The 27,329-nt window shown below is 34.4% G+C and overlaps 1 protein-coding gene across 4 annotated transcripts in view; it reads right to left on the reverse strand.

Moving 5' to 3' along the window:
- The window catches only part of MAD1L1 (mitotic arrest deficient 1 like 1), an 862,777-nt gene that overhangs the window by 456,743 nt on the left and 378,705 nt on the right, over positions 1–27,329 (reverse strand). For all 4 annotated transcript variants that reach the window (XM_074281152.1, XM_074281151.1, XM_074281153.1 and 1 more), the window contains one exon: positions 14,201–14,335. In XM_074281152.1, the coding sequence (XP_074137253.1) occupies positions 14,201–14,335 (135 nt within the window). The remainder of the gene's footprint in view (positions 1–14,200; positions 14,336–27,329) is intronic.

Below are 27,329 nucleotides of genomic sequence, written 5' to 3' on the forward strand. Positions count from 1 at the left end.
CATCACCTCAAACCCAGCAAAATGGCAAAGATTTTAAACAATGAGCACATCAATGCTGCAGGAGCCATGGAAATGGATGCACATTAATCCACTACTGGTGAAGCTATGAATTAAATTAGGCATTCTATAAATCAAATGGGAAATTTGACTTTTTAAAAAGTCACTAAAATATTCAAACTTTTCATACTAGGCAATATCAAAAGGAGGTCAAAGACAAAAAAGAAACAATTTTCATATATCTAGGAAAATATTCATCACATTACTTTTTGTGGAAGCAATAAAGTGGAAATAAAGGAGATTTCCTATTGATTAGGAATGGCTAAATAAATGGTGGCATATGAATGTAACAGGATAGAAGTTCTCAAACTTTTGTTCTTAGTATCTTTCTACTGTTAAAAATTATTGATCTTTTCAAAGAGTTTTGATTTATGTAGGTTATATTTATAGATATTTACCATATTAGAAATAGAAACTAATTTTGAATTTGTAGATCCCTGAAGAGATTTCACAGACCTCTAAGATTATCTGACTACACTTTGAGAATAATTATAATAGAATACTATATTATACTATCAGAAATTATGAATATGAAATGTTCTTAAAAGAAGAAAAGGAAGACATAGGAACTGTAGAAAAGAGAACTGGTAAAAACAACAACCATAACCACAAACCATGTAAATTTTTTAAAAACCTGAAACAGAATACTGTATAAGCATTTCCTGGAAGGAAAAAAAAAAAAAAAAAAAGATAAAGACAATTCTACTTTCCTCCTTCCTTTCCACAGGTAAAACAATTAACCATCAAGTTTTGGTCAAAATGATTGATGAAATATTCCTGTAAAATAACATTAATATTACAATCTCTTCTCAAAAGTAAAGAAATCGAAGTTGCAAAGTTAAATGAGATACATATTTTTTTAAAATATTATAAAAGTTGGGATCCAAATTCAATGCTTCCTCTAGGTTCTTACCACATCATAATGTTAGACACATAATAAGAATTCAATAAATGCATTTAATCACTTCATGCCTTGTTCAAGAATGAACATAGAATGTTACACTGCCAACTTGTCCTAGTCTCTAAATATTAGAATGTCATTGATCCCTTCAAATTTTAGCTCAATATCTATTATATACCTATTCCATGAAGCTTCACAGATCACTTCCACAAAGGATTGTCAATGAATATCTCCAATTAGAAATGTTCTTCTTTCCCTTTTTCCTCTCATAGAATTTTTTATACTTTTTTTCTATTCTGAATACTTTTTTTGTATACATGCCTCTGCCAAGTATCCCAGTTAGCTTATAAATTCCATGAAGACAAAAACTCCATTGCCTTTCTATCATTAAGTACTCTGCATATAAAATATTATTAATAAATGTTTTTTTTTTTGAAAAGCTAAGGTCTTTCCCCCAAGATGGTACCAAGGGAAAGCAGGAAGTAATTGTCCTTGTATCCCAAGACAGAAGTAAAGACCAAGGCCTTGAAGGCAAAGAAGGTGGTATTGAAGGGCCACAAAAAGATCTAAATGACCCCCACCTTCCCAAGATGCTAAGATTTCAAAAGCCCTAAATAAAAGTACCACTAGAAGAAAAGAGCTTGATCACTACACCATCAAGTCTCATCTTGACCAGAGTCTTCTATGGAAAAGAAAATATAACAACACCCTTGTCATCTTCATTTTGGATGTCAAGGCCAACAAGCATCAGATTAAGTGGGTGCTAACAAAATTAATGTGACCAAAGTCAACATGATGATTCAGTTTGACAGAAGTCCTATGTCCAATTTGTGCCAGATTACAATGCTTGGATTGCTACAAGCAAAACTAGAATTATATAAACTGCATTCAGTTAACTTGCTTCACCTGCAATAAAAAGATTTCTAATATTAAAATGGGGGAGGTAGGGGAAAAGGAAAGACAAACAACTTTCTTTCTTCTACAGAAGCTCCAGTCAACCCCATGAGAAATCTAGACCAGGCTTCTTAAACTATGGGTCATGACCCACACATAACAATGTAGAAGTTGTTAAATTATGATTTATTATCAGTAAGTACTTGATTTGTATATCTATTCTATAGATCTATATCATAAACTGGGGGCATGTAAAAATTTCTTGGGCAAAAAGAAATTATCACAACTGGGAAAAATTTAAGAAGCCCTTAATCTAAACAAGAAACAATGCTTCTCATAGGAGATTCCTAAGGAAAAGGACCCACAAAAGGAAAGGTCTGCATTTAATCTTGTCTCTCCGTCACTGACTACACCATATGTGATCTCAGACTGTCAGTTCCCCTTTGCAGATGTCCCCACTCTTCTTATAAAATGATGGGTTTTGACTACCCTAAGTTCCCTGGTTCCCCCACTATACAAAGAAAAGGGAAAACTACAGAATAAAAAGTGTCCCAAGAGAAGCGAGCCCCCTCCAATCACAACTAATGCCTTACAATCCTAGCACATACGAGGGTTAAGATTAGAAGCTCACCCAGGGTTTTCATTTGTATCTATCTGTGATGCCTGTAGCAAAACAACAGCAACACATGGACTTCTTCTTTCTGCGAGGTACAGTGCCTCCCCCACCTCCCACCCTACTCCAGAATCCAAGCAGGTGAGAAAGTACTGATGAATTATGTCACCCAGACGACAAGGAAGAACAGATCATGCCATCTGGTGGACAGCAGGAATACTGTGATTCTGGTGACCAAGCCTTCCCCTGCCACCCCCCCAACCCAACATTCTGGGGAAGACAACTCTGGAATGCCCTATCTCCAGACACAGGCAGACCCTTCCACCCTAAAAGAGTAAGGCCCATGTGGAATTTTCTGTCCTATTGTGGTAAACGGAAATGAACTGTAAACACACATTAGTTATCTCTTCTTTCCAAACACAGTACAGAAAATAATCCAATTTTAAACTCTCTAAAGAAAGTCAGGGCCAATTCATCTTCTACTTCCTGCATTTTCCAAACCAAGGCAGGTAGTGTTCAAGGCCCATCAAGGCTCCCCAAAGGCATTGAGCTATTTGTTACTTTGTAGTGAGTGCTTATGAAATGACAATTTTTAACTCTTTGTAACTACGTCTTAAAAGGTACTACATAAAATAAACATTAAAGCATTAAATTAGGATTTGAATAGGAAATAGGTTGTGGAAGAAATGCAATTGTGAGAATGCAGAACAAAAAAGGGGCCATAACAAATAAGGAAGGCTGAACAAACTAGTTTATGAATGTAATAGAATATTACTGTGCCATAAGAAACAATAAACAGAGAATACAGAATCCCTATGGGTAGGCATGAAAGGAAAGTAGGAAGGAAAGGGCAAAATCAAAAGAACATACACAATTCTGGCAATAAAATAAATTAAGATAACATTAAAATGCAAGGTCACTTAACCTGTTTGCTTCGAAACTCCTAGAGAAGGGAACGGCAACCACTCTAGCTAGTATCTTTGCCAAGGAAGCCCTGGATAATACTGGCATGTTTTGGTCCACAGGCTCCTGAAGAGTAAGACATGACTGAATAACCCCCTACTAGGACCAATGAAAAAACTCCATTCAAAGGCACGGTCCCCTCCAGTCCTTTCCGAAAAAGCATGAGTAGCTTGTGGCTGTGTCTTAAGGACCAATACAGGCACATGATCGTGCCTCTAAAGTTCTCTGCCATTCCCCATCCCTCCCAAGGTGCTGGGAAAGCTGATAACTCCAAAATGCTATACCAGGGCAGGTATAGGATTTGAAAGGTTAATTCCTTTTTTTTTTTTTTTTTTAATTTTTTTTAAATTAATTTTATAATTGTAACATTTTTTGACAGTACATATGTATAGGTAATTTTTTACAACATTATCCCTTGTACTCCTCCTGTTCCAAATTTTTCCCCTCCTTCCCTCCACCTCCTCCCCTAGGTGGCAGGCATTCCCATACATATTTAATATGTTATAGTATATCCTAGGTACAATATATATATATATATATATATATATATATATATATATACATATATATATATATATATATATATATATATATATATGCAGAACCGAATTTTGTTGTTGTTGTTGCAAAGGAAGAATTGGATTCAGAAGGTAAAAATAACCTGGGGAGAAAAACAAAAATAATGCTAACAATTTACACTCATTTCCCAGTGATCCTTCTCTGGGTGTAGCTGATTCTGTCCATCATTGATCAATTGGAATTCGATTAGCTCTTCTCTATGTTGAAGATATCCACTTCCATCAGAATACATCCTCATACAGTATCATTGTTGAAGTGTATAGTGATCTTCTGGTTCTGCTCATTTCACTCAGCATCAGTTCATGTAAGTCTCTCCAAACCTTTCTGAATTCATCCTGCTGGTCACTTCTTACAGAATAATAATATTCCATAACATTCATATACCATAATTTACCCAACCATTCTTCAACTGATGGGCATCCATTCATTTTCCAGTTTCTAGCCACTATAAAAAGGGCTGCCACAAACATTTTGGCACATACAGGTCCCTTTCCCTTCTTTAGTATTTCCTTGGGATATAAGCCCAGTAGTAGCACTGCTGGGTCAAAGGGTATGCACAGTTTGATAACTTTTTGGGCATAATTCCAGATTGTTCTCCAGCAGAATGGTTGGATTCTTTCACAACTCCACCAACAATGCATCAATGTCCCAGTTTTCCCACAGCCCCTCCAACATTCATTGTTATTTGTTCCTGTCATCTTAGCCAATCTGACAGGTGTGTAGTGGTATCTCGTAAATTAAGACAACTCTGAGAAACCACTATACATATGTGGGAAAACTGGGACACTGATGCATTGTTGTTGGAGTTGTGAAAGAATCCAGCCATTCTGGAGAGCAATTTGGAACTGTGACCCAGCATTGCTGTTATTGGGCTTATATCCCAAAAAAATACTAAAGAGCGGAAAGGGACCTGTATGTGCCAAAATGTTTGTGGCAGCTTTTTTTGTTGTAGCTAGAAACTGGAAGATGAATGGATGTCCATCAATTGAAGAATGGTTGGGTAAATTATGGTACATGAAGGTTATGGAATATTATTGCTCTGTAAGAAATGACCAGCAGGAGGAATACAGAGAGGCTTGGAGAGACTTACATCAACTGATGCTGAGTGAAATGAATAGAACCAGTAGATTGCTGTATACTTCAATGCTGTATCAAGAGGTATTCTGATGGAAGTGGATATCTTCAACATAAAGAAGATCCAACTCACTTCCAGTTGATCAATGCTGGACAGAAATAACTACACCCAGAGAACACTGGGAAGTGAATGTAAATTGTTAGCACTACTGTCTATCTACCCAGGTTACTTATATCTTCTGAATCTAATACTTAAAGTGCAACAAGAAAATGGTATTTACACACATATATTGTATCTAGGTTATATTGTAACACATGTAAAATGTATGGGATTTCCTGTCATCGGGGGGGAGGGAGTGGAGGGAGGGGGGGGATAATTTGGAAAAATGAATACAAGGGATAATATTATAAAAAAAATTACTCATGCATATATACTGTGGAAAAAAATTCTAAATAAAAAAAATTTACATTTCTCTGATCAATAGTGATTTGGAACACTCTTTCATATGAGTGGAGATAGTTTCAATTTCATCATCTGAAAATTATCTTTTCATATGAAAGGTTAATTCCTACTGCACAAAGTGAAATCTTGTACCACCAGCTGTCCAGTTGGGGATTTTTAGAGGAAACTATTAGGAACACAAGATATAAATCCAGTTAAAGGTGGCTTGAGGAAGGATCTTTGCCTATCTTGGTATAATGCCAGGAAAGAGATTTGTAGATCTGTTTTCCCACATGGACCTGCCTTACATTTCCTCAGTTTACTCATCTGTGAAATGAAGGGTGTAGATGGCTAGAATTATTATTAATATCTTCTTTTTTTAAGTTATAAAATTCTTCATATAATGAAGGCAAAGGCCTATGGTTAGAAACAGAAATACACATTAAATGTCGTCCACTATTCTTCTTTCCCTAGATACCTTCTACTGTGAGACCAAATACTTCAATGAACCAGCTTGGAAGCTCTTTGGTAATTTGTATGGTCCCTGTACCAAATGCTTCAGGAATTATAGGAAATTAAAGAAAATATTAGTAGACCTAAAAATCAGAAAGCTTCTAGAGGAATTTCCTCTAAAGGGGTTACCAAGTCTACTTTTTCTGTTTCCTTGGGCCCAACTAACAAAAGCACTAAAGAAGTATTGACCAGTCATAGCTGTAGCCAAATCAATAGTCTACTAAAATATCAATGATCCTTCTTTGGAGAAAGAAGAAGTCCTAGAACTAAAGACAACCTAAGCAGATGGCAGTGAAAAATCTACAATAATGACAGGCGGCAGCTTTGGAGGAAAAGTAAAATGGTAGATAAGGACCTAGAAGAAAATTGACTATGAGGCATGAGTTCCTGGAAGCTGTAGTTGGAATGGGTGTTCAAGTTGTAATACTAAAGATCCTGAGTTGCCTAAGAAGTGTTAGTAGGTACAAGAATCAGAAGGAGAACTTTGTTATTTATTTGGCTATTCTATCTCAGTGAAAAATTGTGCTACTCAGTTTACGATTAGCAGAGAATGCACAGGATGAAAGAATGAGAATAATGATAATGGCAAAACATTCCATAATAAAACTGGCAAATTCTGGAGAGCAATCTGGAATTATGCCCAAAAAGTTATCAAACTGTGCATACCCTTTGACCCAGCAGCGCTACTACTGGGATTATATCCCAAAGAAATACTAAAGAACGGAAAGAGACATATATGTGCCAAAATGTTTGTGGCAGCTCTTTTTGTTGTAGCTAGAAACTGGAGGATGAATGGATGTCCATCAGTTGGAGAATGGTTGGGTAAATTGTGGTATATGAAGGTTATGGAATATTATTGCTCGGTAAGAAATGACCAGCAGGAGGAATATAGAGAGGCCTGGAGAAACTTAAATCAACTGATGCTGAGTGAAATGAGCAGAACCAGAAGATCACTGTACACTTCAACAACAATGCTGTATGAGGATATATTCTGATGGAAGTGGAAATCTTCAACATAAAGAAGATCCAACTCACTTCCAGTTGATCAATGATGGACAGAGGTAGCTGCACCCAGAGAAGAAACACTGGGAGGGGAATGAAAATTGTTAGCACTAATATCTGTCTGCCCAGGTTGCATGTACCTTCAGATTCTAATGTTTATTGTGCAACAAGAAAGTGATATTCGCACACATGTATTGTACCTAGACTATATTGTAACACATGTAAAATGTATGGTATTGCCTGTCGTCGGGGGGAGGGAATAGAGGGAGGGGGGGTAAATTGGAAAAATGAATACAAGGGATAATATTATAAAAAAAATATATATATATATATAATAAAAAAAAAAAAGAAAAAAAAAAATAAAACTGGCAAGGTGACAGAATGCAAAATCTAGTGAGACTCATGCTATCTATGATTTCCATATCATTACAGGAAAGTGCCCCAATTTCAAATCACAGCAATTTTATTGACCCAAGACACTGTACTGCCATCATTCTGCAAGTATGAAGAAATTCAAGAACCACAATAATAGGTGAAAAGCCAAATCATTCTCTTACAGAAATTATGTTAAATGTCACCTTGGCTTTGGAGACAAAGAATTTGGGGAGGGGTGGTGGTGAGCAACGATACAGCACTAAGGGAACTCAAAATTGCCAAAGTACTGTGTTGTACAGAAGAGGCAAGGTGTTTGTGTAACATATCTACTCTCTCAAGAGGAAAAAGAATGAATTCTCTGATTGCTTCAGTGAGTGAACAGCTGATGCATTAAGTATATCTATGCCACCTCTAGAGATGACAATAGGGCCTCTTGCCTCTAGTCTCAGCAGATATTTTATTGTACAGAGCAGTAGAGGGAAAAGAAAATGATAAATATTCTGAGATAAGAGGGAAACTATGAGTATAAGAGACCTTTGTGGAAGAATAATCATTGAAATGCCAAGTTTCCTACTCATGTCACCTAAAATTTGTCCTTTCTAAGAAATGGACAAAACACATGGTTTCTAGCCCCAGGATCTCAGTACAATCTTGTTCAAGTTACCTTTCCTCTCAGACTCAGCATCTTCATCTATAAAATGAGGAATAAATTTTAAAAGTCCATTCCAAATATAACAACATTTATGGCAATCTATACTCATGGCAAAAAAAACCAAACAAACAAACAAACAAAAAAAAAAAAACAACAGAGGTTGACACCACTATGCCAAATTGAAAAAAAAACAGTATATAATTTGCAAAATCATTTTTAGAGAAGTTAGTTTGAATATTTTCATCTTAGCATTTCATTCCTATGACATTCTAAATATTTTTGTGACTCTATGAATAAGGTTCCTTCTTATATGGGAGATAAAGGATGGATGAGAAATTTAAGTGGGAGGGTGGGAGAAATGTTAAAGAGAAAAAATGACAAAGGAAAAAGGAATGGTGACAGTGCCTCAAGAGAGGAAGATACAAAGATGCAAAGATGATAGAAGAGAATGGCCAAAAGAGGCAGAGAAGACAAGCAATGAGCCAACAGTATAAACATTTTTATTACCTTTGCATGTGAATTTTAAATATATTAAATACAGAAAGTGACAGCTAAATACCTCACTGCACAAAGCTCCCCTTTTATGAGGTCTGTTACATGCCTCAGTAGGTTTGGTGCTCTGAAGCAGCAGGTGGGCGACTTTTACAGTTGTTGATAAGGTGATAATATTTGGCCAGTGAGTTTTGAGGTCACTGACAAATTCATCTGACATACCCAAAAATAAATAAATAAACAAATCGGAACATATGGTATTTAATGTGCCAAAACTGTTGGCCTCATAATTAATTGATAAGCGTACATATGGTAAGTACCGACAGTATAAATCTCTCAATGTAAAAAATGCTGGGGACTATTGAAGATGTCAGTGTGAGTCTTCCCTGCAAATCTCTCTTCATTAATGTTTCATATGGAGCCAAATGTGTTGTAATAAAATGGCTATTAATGCACTTGTGTTTATGATGATTTCATTTTGTGCAGTAGGAATTAACCTTTCAAATTCTAAATTTAAAGTTGATGCTCAGTAATTACAGGTGCATCAGCTGTTTCTGAGTCTGGGGTTTCTATCTGGGATCCCTTCCTCCCTTGACATGGACACACCCATAGAAGGATACTGAAGAAAATAAATTATCAAAGTAGTTCGGCACATTATCCACAAGCCTGATGACAAACATTCTATTGCCAAAAGGAAAATCAGAAGCTGACTTATAGGATCACAGCTTTTGACATGATCTAGTTTACCTAGTTTCATCATGTACTTGGCCTAGTTCTCTCTCCTATTAAAACAAAACTGAAAATGAAAAGTATGACAAATAGTTTGCAATAAGACCCGACCTGAATGATGCCAAGGGCTTAGGGCAACGATGAAATCATGGCCCTCCTTTGAGCCCGCTCCAGTCAGAATCTGGCCTAGTTAAAAGTAGCCTGTGGCAGGAGAGTCACTCTGAGAAAGTGTGCAGCATTGAGATATCACAAATCTGATAACAATGTTGTATGGATTGTGCAACATCACAATTCTTCAGAGGATGAGAAAATACATGTGAATGAATTTATGCAATCAGTTTTGTACAATTTTTAAAATATAATATATTTTGTTAAGTTGAATAGACAGATAATGTAACAACAAATTATCAATGCATAAAGATACACATGGTAAATTTTAAGGTTTTAGAGTACTGCAGGCAAAAAGGTCACTGGAATTAGAATAATGGGAGCTATGCAAAATTCCCCTTTAAAAACGAATTTCAAAGGTCTTTAACCAAGAGTTATTTCATTCCAAGGGGTAAATCAAGATTTAGAGAAGCAAGGTGAAAAAAAAAAATGACAGTGAGATGAATGTAATTATATTAGTATGTTCATAAACCTATATATATATATATATAAAATGGTAAGAAGCAGAAGCAAAAAGAGAAGAATAGGAAAAACATAAGGAGAAGTGAAAGATGAAGAATTAACCAATAACAAATGCATATAAAGCTATAAAGTATGAAGAACAAACACCTCTGATTGAATATTAACAAGCCTAGTAACTAACTGCATCAACACAAGACTGCCATCTGTGTTATCAACCCTGAACAAAGCTCCAATTTCCCTTTTAGTTGAAAAAGTGAGGCATTTAAAAAAATCCAACATTTATTAAGTACCTATTATGTACAGAAAACTGTTCATGATTCCTTCTGTTCCTCTTTAAGATAAGGTTGATAATTAAGCATCACTTTTGCAGCAGACAAAAACACATCTCTCAAAATCACAAGCATTTTCACCTGCCTTTGACTCATGTATCATCAAAAAAGAAGCCTGTATCTGAGAGGCAGCAAGGTGCAGTAGAGTCCTTGAAATACTGAAATTGTCTTTCTCTCTATCATCAAATATCCTATATATCATGATCTACAACTATCCTCCTGGAGAAGAATGGAGCTAATTCATACAGTGGCAGAAGAAGAACAACACTGAAAGACTAACTCTACACATCATTCCAAATAATTAACAGAATCATTTCTAGCTAAAAGGAAAACAGAGGATAGGAAAGGCAAGATCTAAAGACTTAAAGGAACCATTATTTGATTAATTCACAAAGAACTGGGAACTTCCTATCCATCCTTTTCCCTATTTACCTCGAAAGAAAATCTTTATTCTCTTAATATTTATGTTGAAAACATACTCAGGTTTCTCTCACATTAAAAAAAAAAATCTGAAATATTTTCACTCTCCACCTTCTTTCCATCAAACATCTAAACAGAATAATGATTATATCCACTTTCATGGATTCCCCAGCCTCATGTAAAGGGCCTTTTTGAGCTAACCACTCTACTGAAATTGCTTTCCTTAAGACCACTACTGATCTCTGAAGACCTTTTTCAGTAGCTATTATTCTTGACTTTCCTGAAGGATTACAGAGTTTGGACTTCTTAATATTCTTTTCCCTTGACTTCTGTGACACTGAACTCAAGAGTTCTCCCAGTGTCTTCTCTCTCCACTGATGGTTCTCCATCTTTCTTCCCCATTATAAACTGAATGTAACTGAAAGACATTTCCCTTAAACTTCTGTGCTCTTCTTACCCTCTCTTCTTTTGCAATTGCACCCTCTTCCAGATTTTAATAACTAATTACTATTGACAATCAAATTTATAAATACAAATGGAGTTCAGACCCCATTCCCACCAACTCATTTAAATATGCCATTTATTTTTTATTTTTTTATTTTTTGCTTTTTGCTGAGGCAATTGGGGTTAAGTGACTTGCACAGAGTCACACAGCTAGGAAGTATAAAGTATCTGAGGCCAGATTTGAACTCAGGTCCTCCTGATTTCAGGGCTGGTACTCTATCCCCTGTGCCACCTAGCTGCCCCTAAATATGCCAAACTTAAATTCAAGATAACATTACTCTCACAGATCCCATTACAAGTCCAAAATTGAATGAATTATCTTCTATTTTCTTTTCCCTCCCCAATCAATCCTGCCTTCCTTCCAACTTTCCTATTTCTGCTGAACATACCTTTATTTTCCCTAATTTCAAAAGGTCTTTTCCCCTCTCATTTCCCTGTTTCCAAGTCCTGTTGATTGTATTGCCAGTTGTTAAAGATATCCCTTCCTTATTACTCTTACTTCTACTACTCTAGTTCAGAAAAAAACATTTATTACTGTTAGTTTTGTTCAAGTTGTTATTGCTATAAGTTTCTGCTTCTAAGTGAAAATATCATTCCTTGCTCAAAAATTAAAAACTGTTATAACATTCAAGATTTCTTCCTTCAAAGCATTGTTCCAACCTACTAAGATTGAGCTCATATCACTCTTTCCTATATTCCACATTCAATCCAATTAAATTATTTCATATCTCCTATTTTCAGGATAGTCTTTCCCAAATCTATACTTTTTTTTTGACCACTGCCCATGCCAAGGATGGATTCTACTCTCATCTTCCCATTCTCATTTCTGACTACTGAAATATTGTCTCATCTTCAAGGTCTAATTAATGGCTTATCAGAAATAATTTGCATTTATCAATCCTTGAAAAATACTCTCACAGTCTCTTTCCTTTGCATTTAATATATGTTACATTATAATTATTTATGTACATGTCTTATTACTGGAACGTGAGAACAGAATTACCACATCCTTGTGTCACCAGTGGCTCGCATATTTGTTGATATATCTTGAACATAGTAGGCACTTAAATAATTTTTTTTTAAATTTCATTGAATAAAACCATCTCTTATCCTGACTGTCAATTAGGCATTTGGAAGTATGGTCCTTTTATTCAGCATTGTATCTACACTCTGTCCCATGAAAGACTGTCAATACCATTTAGCTGTTGTTGTTTGTCCTTCACTTTCAAAGAGACATTAGGGAGATGACATTACAGAAGTGATTCTAAGACATGCAAGTGAATTGGATTTAATTGCATGTGGATGTGTGCTGGGAAGCATTGGGCTTCAAAGTTACCAGCCTCACCTTCCCCTCCAGAGCCATCTGGAGTCCAGTGGCAAGATATAGATCAGAACAAAAAAAACTGGAGATGGCCTTGGATGTAGTGGGAGATCTTGCTCTTTTTAAGTTAGGCTCTTTTATAGGTCTTAGTTCATCAAAGGCAGCATTCAATCAATACTTAAGACTAGATAAGAAATGAGTCAAAGAATGGCCTCTTTAATCCAAGTCAAAAAAAAAAAAAAAAAATTGCTTGCACACGTGCGTGTGTGTGTGTGTGTGCGCGTGTGTGTGTGTGTGTGTGTGTGTGTGTGTTGTGTGTGTGTGTGTGTGTGTGTGTGTGTGTATACACTAACAATCTGGGAGGAGAAGACTCTCAGGGTTTCTAGCCAAAAGAGAAGCTATTGAAGTTTACAAAGTAGTGGGAAAAACGGAAGATGAGAAGATATCCAGCACAGATGGCATCTTCTTTCATAGGGTTGAAACCAAACAGAACAGCAGACACAGAATGAAGTGAATAGAAAAGTTCAGTTTCTGCCCTCTATAAAGGAAGGCAGTGGAAAGAATTTGGCTATTACACACTGGCAATCCAGCTCCAAGGTCTGACAAAAGATCTCATGGAGAATTCAACTTCCTGTTCTGATTTCTCTACCATTTTACTTTTGTCAGTTAATACTTTGACCAGAAGCTAGGTGAATACTGGGAGAAGTGAAAAGATATGAAACATTTTCAGTTTTGATTAAAAGTATGGATAAGACATTATATGACAAAGAGATATAAATTTATGAATTCAAAATTATCTTGATGGAGTCAAGTGTTTTTTATTCTAATAGCTTTAATTTTAATAATTTAATTGATTTTAACCTAATAACTTTAATTACAGTGCTTATTTGTCAAAGTGAAAACTGAAAACAAGTATACAAAACAGTCAATCAACTGCATATTGAAATTACGTATTATTAACGTTGAATTGTATACTGAAAGCAGTTTCTTCAACACCAAACAAATCAGTTATGTTTTTCCTAAATTAAAATTTTAAAACTCCAACCTCTTCAGTGTTTTATCAAAATGTAAAAGAAAAAAAAAAGTAAAGATCTCTCCCCCCCCCCCCCGGGGGGGGCAAATAGCAAATCTGACCCTTACAGTAAAAAGGGGTGGTAAAAGATATTTCAAACATATATAGATAGGGGTATTTTTCAAAATAGGGCTGAATGTTCTTAGAATGAAATGATTTCCCAAAGTCTCATACTAAATTTATTTTTCCAAAATCCAAAAAGAAATGTCTGGTATTCCTGACTGGATTTGATGCAGACACTGGCTAAAATTATCCTTTACAAGTCATACTATAAAAAAATATTTTGGGCATTTCAGGATACAAGATAAAAATATAAATTATGGAGTGCTTTTCAGTGGTAGTTAAATGTCAACTATATAAAAACCCAGTATAAATGGGTACATTCATCCTTTTTTTCATTAAAGGCCCAACTTCAGAGAGTAGACTGATTCTTTTTTTTTGTTTCTTTCTTTTTTCTTTTCTTTCTTTCTTTCTTTTTTTTTCTTTCTTTTTTTTTTTTTTTTGCTGATGCAATTGGGATTAAGTGACTTGCCCGGGTCACACAGCCAGGAAGTGTTAAGTGTCTGAGACCAGGGCCGGTACTCTATCCACCACACCAACTAACTGCCCCAAGTAGACTGATTCTAAGGTTTACTTACCTCCATTTCGGTATAATTAGCATGCAGATTCTGTATCATATCCTCATGAACTTGGAGGGCCAATTGGGGAGAATTCTCTACTGGGGATATATCATTTTCAAAGGAGTCCAAGACAGATCTCATTACATCTCTCTCCTGTAAGCAAAACAAACAAATAAAAACACAAGTGGAATTGAGTTTAGTTGTTGTCATTATTAAAAGACTATTGTAAAACTATAAAAGATAAGCTGCTATGTTGTCTAATGTGCTGGATATGGAGTCAAGATAATCTTGATTAAATAATTTCCCCTTACTAAATCTTTTGAACCTTAAGAAACCCGCTGGAAAAAGTAATTTGAATGGAGAGAGACAAAATAGTTGGAGAAGATAGAAAGGACAATGTAGCAACTGCTAGGAAGAAGATTTGGGCAGGAATAGAAGGAAATGATCCTAAGGAAGTAGATAATCCAAATGTTTAGAAAGAAGTGAAAATCTAGGTAAGTAGCACTGACAATAAGAAGGCATACTCTATCTAGTACTTGTGTGTGTGTGTGTGTGTGTGTGTTTGTGTGTGCTTATGAATGAATTTTTTTTTTCTTTAAGTTATACATAAATATTCATTTTTAACATATTTCCATGAGTAATGTTGGGGAAGAAAAATCAGAACAAAAGGGAAAAATCATGACAAAGAAAAAAAAAAGAAAGAAAGAAAAAAAAAAAGTGAAAATAGTATATTTGGATCTACATTCAATCTCCACATTTCTCTCTGGTTGTGAATGGCAATTTCCAGCCAAAGTTTTTGGATTACTGATTTGCTGAGAAGAGCCAAGCCTATCATAGTTGATCATCACACAATGTTACGGTTATTGTATACAATGTTCTCCAGGTTCTGCTCATATACTCGTGTATGTCTTTCCAGCCTTTCCTAAAATCAGCCTGTTTATCCCAAAAATCACAATAATATTCCATTACATTCACATACAGAAGTTATTCAGCCATTCCCAACTGATGGGCATTCACTCATTTTCTAATTTCATTTTCTTTGCCACCAAAAAATGATCTTTTTGGGATACAGACCCAGTAGAGACACTTCTGGATCAAAGAGTATGCACAGTTTGATAGTCCTTTGGGCAAAGTTCCATATTGCTCTCTAGAATGGTGGGATCAGTTCACAACTCCACTAACAATGCATTAGTGTCTCACTCTTCCTTTATCCTCTCCAACATTTATCATAATATTTTTCTTGTCATTATTTAGCTAATCTGATAGATGTGGGGTAGTAGCCTTAGAGTTATTTTAGCTTATAGTGCTTGTCTTTCAAAGGGATTAAAGAAATCCTTTCAAACCTCACTAGCTTTTTGTTTTATATCCCATCCATTAAAAGCAATGGTATCTGAAAAAATTAGGGTCAATACCAATTTTTTTTTTTTTTGGATTTTCTAAAGTTACTTAGAACATTCTATCCCTTTCCTTCCATTTCTAAGAGTGTTAATTATTATTAATGAAGAGCCAAAATAATGATTATAAGAGGATAATCATTATCCCAAAGTCACTGAGCCAGTGAATCAGCAGTCAAAAAAGAGGAAAAATCAAAGACTTTAAAACATGGGTGCAGAATTGTGTCCAAAAAAAGCTTGGGAGCAAAAGAATAATTTATTGATACTTTCTCAAACCAAGTGCTCACATCTTTACTCCAATCATTTTCCATCTTCCATTCTATTACTAATGTTGTGGTAAAGTTGCAGTAAACACCATCACCAGTGCAGGACCAGAAGGAGTGAAGTCAGTCAGTTCCAAACTTCCTAAGACAAAATTCCTTCATATTTACCAAGGTTATTTACTACCCTGACTCTGCAATTATCAAATTAATTCCCTCCCCTTTCAACTTTCTATGAAATATAATAAAATTAACACTACTACTGCCTTTAAAAAAGGACGTGCCAATGAATTGCTACATTGTTACACTCACTTTCAATGGATCCCACTCTCCCCTATATTTCTTATATTGCCCTGTAAAAAATTAAGTTCCTAATGAACAGTTAATATTTTTGCTTTTGTATTTGTGAACTCAGTACTTAGTCTACAATAAGCAATTCTTCATTCATATGAAATGAGATTAAGTTAACAAATAATCTGGAACTGAAAGAATAAATGAAATTATCAAACTGTTGTACCATTTTCATTTAAGAATAAAGGTTTTAAGTTATAATTTTTATAAGAAATTTTTAAAGAAAGTTATAATTTTTTAAAAAGAAAACTGGAATAAAGGAAAAAGAACTTATATATCATCTTGCTACACCAAAAAAAAAAATTGCACAAAGACAGGTAACAACATGAGAAAGGACATGGAATATTATGAAAAAGCATCATGAGAGGTCTTCAAATTCTAGAAAGGAACACAAATGTTCACAAATAAAGGGAAAAATTATAGAATTAAAAGGGTCTTCTGGTTTACCAGGATTCTTCATTTTAGAGCAAGTTATCCTGAGAAGAACATTGTTTTTGTCAGATCTTTGGCAATAGAATTTATTAATCCACAAGCAATCTTTCTCTCTCAAGGTAAAAAGCTCTATGCAGGAAAGCTGGGGATTAGAGAGAGGAGTGGGGATGTTTTATAACAAACTATTACCCCACTACCAACCCTGTTCAACAGGTTTTGATCAATCATTATTCCAACTGAGTTCAAAAGGTAATGCTGAACTGAGAGCCAGGTACAACTTCTTACTAGTTGAGTTCTATTAATTAATAATTTTGTATGGCTCAAGAATGATGTTATTAATATCCAATGGCCCTTGACAGAAAAAAGGCTCTCTACTCCCTTCAACACATAGCCTTTCCTCATCCTCCCGTTAGTAATCTTATCAAAACTTATCAAACTACCTTTTGTCCTATCTCCTTATAATAATAAATAAACACACACACACACACTTGCTTTCTGAGAACATAGATTGTTTTATCCTTTGTCTTTATACCCCATGAAGCTAGCATAATGCCTAATACATAGTACTTGCTTAATAAATGTTTCTTGATTAATATTAGTGTTTCTAGGCTTCCTGGTCAAGGTCATATAAATCAAATCTACTGTAAAGGACTGCTGGGGAAACAGTATTGAGCTGTAATACAAATTCAAGTCTTCATGAAACCATGTGGATGTCACCTGTTTTCAACGGGTTCTCAAAAAATAAATGTACATTTCTCCATCTAGGCCATGGTATTTTTGCTCACTTCTCTTAACTTCTCTTCAGGGCAGGGTCTGCAAGGAATATGGTTTCCAATTGTCTTAGACTCTCTGATTCCAGAAAAAAAACATGTCCATAATGTAATAGATTTCAGGTAACAAGCTTAAGTGGACAATTCAAATGACTAGTTATCTCTATTATATACTTATTAAATCTACTATGCCCAATATGCTAAATCTTAATATAGCAATTATTTCAAACTCTACCCTCAACCCTCAAACCTGAGAAATAAGTTAGGTAAAGTCCCAAGCTTTGGTGTCACAACTGCCAAAATCTTAAGAGTATTAGCAAGGAAAGTATGAAGACAAGAGGCTGTGTGGTGAGTTGAGGGAATGATGATAAAATCTATATTCCATTTCTACTTAATGAGCAAACAGCTCCTACTCTCAAAAAGTTTTCTTGAAAAAAAAAAAAAAGATAAGAAAAGGGTGATCTAGCTTGGCTATAAACTCAGTAGGATAATTCATTTCACATCTCCAAGACACAGTTTCTTTAACTGTAAAATGAACAGATTAGATAGTCTCTAAGGACTTTCTAAAGACTCTTTTACTTCTAAAATTTTTATTCTAGGAGAGGAACATGATCATAATCCTAAAGTGTTAGGAAAAAAAAAATTGTTCAACTCTTCAGCTATCTTAGAATAATGATTCCCAAGCTTTTGGGACTTTATTTTTTTGTGTGATATAAAAATTTAAAAATTTTTAAATTTAAAAAAAAATTTTTTTAAAAAGGAAGAAAAGGCCATCCATGAGCATATATTCCTTACATGTAAGTGAAACAAATTCTTCTGGTTGGTAAAATTCATGGAATTATCCTAAGAAAACCAGGAAGGTCTCAAAAACATCACAAATCCAGATTTGAGAATCACTGGTTTCAAATTTGATTCATGTGGCTTGCTCCTTTATCTGTGGACAAGGGATTGTCACTTTACCATAGACATTATAATTAGTTGATGACAAAAAAACCAATAAGTGAGAAATTAAAGTTACAAATCCAACTGAAACAAGTCACCTATATGTGGAAAATGTGTTCCTCAAGTAAGGTTTACTTAGTGTCATAATTTTATTGAATTCCTATATCTTCCTATTGACTTTTATAGTTTCATGCTGGTTACCAGAGTTATCATTATTAGAGTTTCTATGTTGCTCAAAGGGCCAAAGGGGTTTTTCCTTTCATAAACAAGCTGTAATTGTCTCTTTTATTGATCAATAAATCTCTAAACTGCCTCACTTCACTAAAGTTCTATTCTGTTAAGTTTTCAGCACTACATGGTTTTCAAAGTAGAAAAATACTAAATAGAAATGAAAATATAATTTCTCTTCTATTTTTTCCTTTTAAGAGATTGTTTTGTCATTAACAATAAAAGACCAAAGTCTGCAGGACGACTTTGATAATGGCTTTTTAATGATAGATTCTAGCCACAATGAAATTCCTTCTATTTCCACATGAGCAAACTTCAACTATTAATCTAAAAACAAACATGCAATGCCTCACTTGCATTTTCTTTGCTCCTGCGCAGAGCAAAACCTAAGATTTACTTGGGAAAGTATACATCATAATGATATTTTCCATTCCATGCTTTTTCAGTGGCATAGAAGCAACCCTATTCCTAAAGGTAAAATTCTCCTCTTGCTCAATTACCAGTGACTGAAAGAGAGAATGTTAATAGATTGTGTTACTTACAAGGAAGTCAACCAAAGGATTGTGTGAGGGTATGCATCAGAATTAAACTACTCTAATTAGTAAAGAATGGAAAAAATGAACTCAAGACGGAAAAATATATGGGAAGAAGATATTTAATAAAAAAAAAAAAAAAGGCTTAGAATGCAAGATAGTACCATCCTTGTATTTGGTATGATATTCTGTTCTAAAATGGGGCAGATTGTTTTAAAAAATTAGCCAAATCAATGCCATTGAAAGGGTCCCTATCTTAAGTTGGGCCTAGTCCCAGGGAGGGCCACATACAGTCATGATGTAAAATAATCAAAACCACCATCTTTCCCTTATTATTCTTTTAGATTGCATATAGGCATGTATTGCATTTATTAAAGATTTACAACTGGAAGAAATGAGGAAACTAAGACCCAGAGATCACCTGCCCAGGATCACACAAGAACAAGCAATAAGTGCCTAAGGCCTGATACAGATTCAACCCTTCTTGGCCTCAGGTTCTATATTTATGTATTACAGTCCCTGACTCAAATATAGAGAAAATCTGCCTGGAACAGAGCTCTCTTCTCATTATGAAAACCTTACCTCCAAATCCCATGTTTAGTTCATTCTTCCCAAGTCTCTGAAATATATATAATTCATACCTAACATTCCAGTAGTCCTCCCTCAGGTACTAGTAGTCTCCCTAAAGCACTTTTAGAATGACTTCAATTTAAGAATATCTTAAAAGATAAATATATAAAAGTAAAACAAATGTGTTGATGCATGCACACATAACAGATTTTGATCACAAACTTTAATAAAAAATTGGAGATCAAAAATTTACTATCTAGTTCTATCATAAATACAAACAAAGAATGAATAAAATTTTTAAAGATGAAAAAGCAATAATCTTTGCTCAGAATTAATTTCCTTCCTCATAAGCATCTATGTAGTTTCACTCAAGACCTGACAAGGAAATCAGGAAAGATTGTGCTTTTTTTTTTTTTAAATTCTCAAAAATGCTCTTTACAGTGTTATACTGCTCTTATTTTTAATGTTAAAAATTCATTCTTATTTTCTGTTAACAAAGATCATGCAATATGAAATTCAGAATATAAACATATACTATAAGAGGTAGAAAAATAAGCTTTTAAGATCATTCAATCTAATTCGCCATATGCAAGATGAGGAAACTAACATCCAAAGAGAGGAAGGGATTTACCTGAGGTTACACAGCAGGTCTCCAAATGTGCCCAGTCCACTTTCAACTACATCATGCATGAAATCAGTATACTTAAGCATCATTTGTCTTACCTCCCTTTGCTCTCCCATTTGCCTCCCATCTCTATCTAAAAGTGCCAATGAGTCATAAATAGCTAAAGATGGATACAAAAAGAGAGGACTTGATAATACATCCCTGAAACAAGAATTGACTATATAACTTGCTATTTGGCAAGTTCTCATCTTCATCAGCATAAATTCAGAACCTGTTGTGTGCAAAGTACAGTCCAAACACCAGCAAGTGCTTAAAGATGCCAGAAACCAGAGATAGTTTTGCTCACGAATGGCCACATGTTGTAGTGAGGACAGAATGAGAATGCCATCCTAGTCCTAGTTCTACAGCCCTGTGAGTTTGGCAAGACATGTATGTATGTATGCAGAACCTCAGTGTCTTCCTCTGTAAAAATGAGAACTTTATTACTGGCACTACTTACATCAATATTACATTTATTAGAAAGAATGTTTTGTATATAATAGCACATCATACAACTGTGAGCTACTATGACTATGACAGTATACTATGAATCTCAGTCTCAATAGCCAGTTCCACAGTCTGAAAAGCACTGAATAAGGGGCTTGGTACAAATTATAAAATATTAGTTCTGTCATCTCTCTTTCTGATAGGAAGACACTCCACCCACATATAACTCTCTGTTGTCAATTTTCTCCTCTATAAAATGAGAACAATTTCTTAAGTTTCTTCCAATTCTGACATTCTGGTGTACAAAATTCTACTGAACTACTTTCAAAGAGGTTAGTGTACATGTAATATAAATTGGCAAAAGAAGGCCATAAAGACTTAAGAATTTTGGAATTACAAAGTAGTATCTCTCAAAATAATATAGGAACAGGGATTCAAATAAAAAGGTGGGTGTGGGGAGAGAAAAAACCTAGATAAGTAATATCATAAATGTTACCCTCTAAGCAGAAGGGCTTAGGTTAGTACAGTTTTCAGTGGGGATTGAAGGAAAGGCCAGACTAGATTCTGAAGGGCCCTTCCAATTCTAGGATTCTAGGATTCTGTATTAATAAGCAAACTTAATTAATGAGCAAAGGAAGAGAAAAATGTTCTGGAGTGAGAAGTATAACAAGTCTCCAGATAAGTGATAGATCTGAGTCAAAGAAGAATAGTAAAGAAAAGGTTTTATATATATATATATATATATATATATATATATATATATATATATATATATATATATATATATATATATATATATATATATATATATATATATATATATATATATATATATATATATATATATATATATATATATATATATATGTAAAAGTGGAGGCTTCTCATCCAAGTGTTGTTCTGAGGAATCAATATTTATATAGCACCATGAATTTACATGAAATATGGCAATAAACATTCTTGTATACTAAAAGGTGGCACACAGAGAGAAGAGAATTAATTACTACTTAATGCATTCTGTACATGATGTATCTATACCATGATAAACCCAAACAGGTATATATCCAATACCAAATACAGCCACACTAGAAACCACTAATGAATACTATTTGAAAAACATCTATAATTAGCCACTAAATTTTATTTTATTTTTTAATTAATTATTTTTAAAATTTTATTTTATAATTATAACTTTTTTTTTTGACAGTACATATGCATGGGTAATTTTTTACAACATTATCCCTTGCACTTACTTCTGTTCAGATTTTTTCCCTTCCTCCCCCAACCCCCTCCCCCAGATGGCAGGCAGTCTTATACATGTTAAATATATTATAATATATTCTAGATACAATAGAATCGAATTTCTTGTTGCACAGGAAGAATTGGATTCAGAAGGTAAAAATAACAGTTTACACTCATTTCCCAGTGTTCCTTTTCTGGGTGTAGCTGATTCTGTCCATCATTGGTCAATTGGAATTGGATTAGCTCTTCTCTATGTTGAAGAAATCCACTTCTATCAGAATACATCCTCGTACAGTATCATTGTTGAAGTGTATAATGATCTTCTGGTTCTGCTCGTTTCACTCAGCATCAGTTGATGTAAGTCTCTCCAAGCCTCTCTGTATTTCTCCTGTTGGTCATTTTTTACAGAACAATGATATTCCATAACATTCATATACCATAATTTACCCAACCATTCTCCAATTGATGGCCATCCATTCATCTTCCAGTTTCTAGCCACTACAAAAAGGGCTGCTACAAACATTTTGGCACATACAAGTCCCTTTCCCTTCTTTAGTATTTCCTTGGGATATAAGCCCAGTAGTAGTATGGCTGGATCAAAGGGTATGCACATTTTGATAACTTTTTGGGCCTAATTCCAGATTGCTCTCCAGAATGGTTGGATTCTTTCACAACTCCACCAACAATGCATCAGTGTCCCAGTTTTCCCACAGCCCCACCAACATTCATCGTTATTTGTTCCTGTCATCTTGAGCCACTAGATTTTAAATAGCATAAGCACCATGTACATAATAACCTGACTAATTGCTCATGCAAAGAACTGGAAGCTGAGAAGATGCCCATCAATTGAAGAATGTATGAAGAAATTATGGGATATGATTGTGACTGAATACCATTGTGTTGGTAAGAAATGATGAAGGGGATGACCTCAGAAAAACTTGGGAAGACTTATATGAACTGAGGCAAAGTGAAATGAGCAGAACCAGGAGAGCACTTTATACAACATTAGTAATATATTGTAGCATGATTAACTGTGAAAGATTTAATTACTCAGATCATGAAAATTCTAAAGGACTCAAGATAAAAAATGCTATTCACCTCCAGAGGGAGAGAGCCGACCAATTCTGAGTACAGTGGAAGGTGAAGCAAGGGAAGCCATGACTATTAAGAAACATGTTTAGTTAGGATATTCAAAAGGAACAACCCCAGTAAGCATACCTGGTGTCACAGAAGAGCTATAGCATTTAATTATAAATGCTGAGATCCTCTATCTTCATTAAGCTTCAAAAGGAGATGTAAAGACTAAGAGTAGATAAGCATTTCTTTTTTTTTACCCTGAAAATTAGACTAAGCTCTATTTTATTTTCATTCTAATAAACTTCCACCTTTCTTCATCACTCCATTTGAGCTGAGATATCTGATTCATTCTCTCCTTTACATCCACTCAAACCAAGCTCCTTTTAAAAAAGGACTCACAATAGATCTCAAGCCACAGCTGGACAGTTCAGCTTGAGATGAGCTTTTACCTTCAGTCTCTCTGTCACTTTCTAATCCATTCATTCCACTGTTTTTTCACAATCAATCTTACCAAGTCTAGGTAACCTCCATTCACAACTATTATTCAATCCACAAGTTTATAGTCACATTATAATTTTCAGAAATATTGTGAAAGAGAATGAGAAGGAGGGAAAGAAGGAAGTTTAGTTTTGTAAACACAAATAGTTACAATATTTATTTTTTAACATCTCTTTAGAGAGTTCAACACTGAGATACTATATAGGTGGAAAGTTTAAAATAATAAGTTCTCATCCTTTTTTTCCTCATAGAAGCTCACAATACTATTACATTTATGGTTTGCTTCAGCATTTTTCTTCTGAACATCATGATGATCTTTTCAACCGATTGATAAGGCAACTATGACACCCATAAGCATAAATATATGGCTGATTAGAAAACCTGAAAAACTGAGATCATAGATTTTAAGTCTCTGAATCAATTATTTTAACTCTGTAGTATAAATGATAACTTTTTATCCCAGTCAGATATTTTATAAGGCAAACAGGAGGAAAAAGGAACATGGATCTTTTCATGAAAATCTATTCCCAATACTAGGAACACAATTCAGATGACAGTTAATAGTATCATCTTCACAAACCTTAATGGTGACTTGCTGCCCTATACTTGTAAAGAAATTTTTATTTTCTTTATTTTTAACCAGTGAATGTACATAGAAAGTAAAAGAAAATAAGGTTATTATTCAAACTTCAATGAAAACTTGCAAAAGCAAAAATTAATACCTCCTAGTGTTAACTTTGTACATATCTTCTTGCTAAGTCAAGGACAGAGACATTCCAGTAACCACAGAAAGGCCAAGACAGAGTACTATAAAGAGGCTGCCTCTTTATAGTATGTATAACTGTGGAACTCAGGATTTTATTACACACAGATTGAACAATAGAAAGCTGGTGCTATTGTCTCTTTATTATAATCAAATTTCAAATAGTGAGAAACTGCTGAAATACACTGCTACTATAGGTTTAAACAAAAAATAAATCTGCTTTAACCCAAAAAAAAAAAAAAAAAAGCAGGACTATATAGCAGGAGCTATCATTCATTTATTTACAAAAATTCTTAATTTCTTATCTTGTCTCCATGTCTCTTTCCTTCTTTCCTCTCTTCCTTTGACTATACCTTAGCATCATAAATGCCTAATTTTTTTTTCCCCCTCATCTTAAAAAAGAACTGAGGGCTCTGGTAAAACCTCAAGTGAAACGTTTAGTGGAGGTTGTTTAAGTGGCAAATCAAAAGTTACAACTGCCAAGGTTGAAGACACAGACATTCCTCCTGCCACATTTCATCACACTTGTGACACCATAAAGTGTCAGAATGGAATCATGGAAATATATTGCATTTGTGGTGGGCAGACAGGAACAAAACAAAACCCTGTTGTGGCTAGTACTTCACAAAAAGCATACAAAATGTAATTTCCTAAATAAGTTATTACCAAGAAACATATATGGTACAAATATTTCTCTTTATCTGTACAAATGCACTTTAAAAAGAAATAATCACAAATATATCACATTATATTTATTACCATAATTTTATTAATGAATTATAAGTTTAAAAATTATAATTCTATTATTAAAATTTAGTTAAAATATTATTATTTTAGTTTGAAACAAAAATGTTCATTCTACTTTCTCCATTTTCTTTATCTTAAAAAAACTGTCAATTGAAAATTGGTTTTTTGAAGTATTCTTAAATTCAGGTTCTTCTAGTGTTTTGTATTAGAGTTAGCATTCAAATCTAAATTTTTTCTAAGCCCAGGATTCTATCCACTACACCATATTAATGAGGACCTATTGTGTAATACATTTTAAGATTCTAAAAGAGATAAACTAGGGCTAATTTCATTTTAATATACTTAAACCATTTTAGATGTTGCCTAGAGAAAATAACAGGACAGATCCAAGAGACTGATCACAATGAATCCCATTTAGCAGCAGCAAGAGAAGATTTTGGGAATGAGTGCTAGTGGCAAGATTGGTAAGCAGGTTTTATCACTCACTGTGCTTGGACTCTGAAAAGAGAGAGTTAAAAGGGCAGTGGTGAGAGCCAGATGAATGAGGCAGCTTTGTATCCCTGCATAGGAAGTTAAATTGCTTTTGAAATGACTTGCGCTTGCTTCTCCAGCTTTCTCCCTGGCTCCTCATCTATCCTAGTGGTACTACAGCATTGATTCTTGATGAGAACAAAAGGGAGGAATAAACAAGCAGTTCAGCTTAGCCTTAGCTACTGAGAGAACACAGATTGTCAGGACAATATCTTATGAACTACTTGGATTAAGAGACCTGACCACAGAAATAGCCCTCCCCAGAGAATAAGACCATTCTTCCCCAGTAAAGTAGTGGATTATATAGTTCTTTGAAAAGATAAACTAACATGTCCTAATGCTAAATGGATATCAATCAAATATCTACTCCACCTTAAGCAGAGACTTAATTGCATAGAAATGACTCAAAAAATTTCTAGGTAAGAAGAGCTTGTCTCCAGTGCTGGCCCCACTACTGATCATGAGATCATAAGGAAATCTTCAGTTTTCTCAACTGTAAATGGGAACATGGGAAGGGAGAATTGAACAGATGGTCTTCAAAGTCTTTCCTGGTTTAGCCCAAGGAAGAGCTGAAAACACACACACACACACACACACACACACACACACACACACACACACACACACACAAAATGATCCCACTGAAATCATAATTTCACTATGTATATGGATCACAGTATTGTTTATTAAACAAAGATCTAGCTTTCTGCTTAGTCAGAAACCCGGGTTCAAGTGTATAAGTCCCCCAGTATAGCATATATATAAAAGCCAACTATACATGAATACTAAGTTCCCAATGTTTGGCTAGAAACAATATTTATGGTATTGGTTATAAAACATTCAACTAACTAAGTACCATGGAATCCCTCCCATACCAATTCTGTCTAGGACCTCTTTTTCAAAGTAAAATAACACTCTGACCTTATGCTTGCATAGTGCTTTATATCTTTTTTTCAAAGCCTTTTGCCACACATTATTTCATTTAAACTTCATCAGTCTGTAGTGCAGGCAGAGATCATTGTCACTCAAGAACCTGAAGCTCAGAAAAGCCACTTTTGTATCCAGGTTCTCATGGATATAAATAATGCTTTTTGCTAATATCTTATTTAAGATTTTAGCATCAATATTCATTAAGGAAGTTGGTCTATAATTTTCTTTCTCAGTTTTCGATCTACTTGGTTTAGGTATCAGTACCATGTCTGTGTCATAAAAGGAGTTTGGTAGGACTCCTTCATCCCCTATTTTTTCAAATAGTTTATATAACATTGGGGCTAATTGTTCTTTAAATGTTTGGTAGAATTCACATGTAAATCCATCTGGTCCTGGGGATTTTTCCCTGGGGAGTTGATTAATAGCTTGTTCTATTTCTTTTTCTGAAATGGGACTATTTAAGCAGTTTACCTCCTCCTCTGTTAATCTAGGAAGCCTATTTTTTGGAGGTAGACATCCATTTCACTTAAGTTATCAAATTTATTGGCATAAAGTTGCGCAAAGTAACTCATTATTATTTCTCTAATTTCCTCTTCATTGGTGGAAAGATCCCCCTTTTCATTTGTAAGACTAACAATTTGATTTTCCTCTTTCCTTTTTCTGATCAGATTTACCAAAGGTTTATCTATTTTATTGGCTTTTTCATAAAACCAACTCTTGGTTTTATTTATTAATTCAATAGTTTTTTTTTTACTTTCAATATTATTG

The sequence above is a fragment of the Sminthopsis crassicaudata genome, chromosome 1, assembly GCF_048593235.1.
Source record: "Sminthopsis crassicaudata isolate SCR6 chromosome 1, ASM4859323v1, whole genome shotgun sequence".
Taxonomy (NCBI): domain Eukaryota; kingdom Metazoa; phylum Chordata; class Mammalia; order Dasyuromorphia; family Dasyuridae; genus Sminthopsis; species Sminthopsis crassicaudata.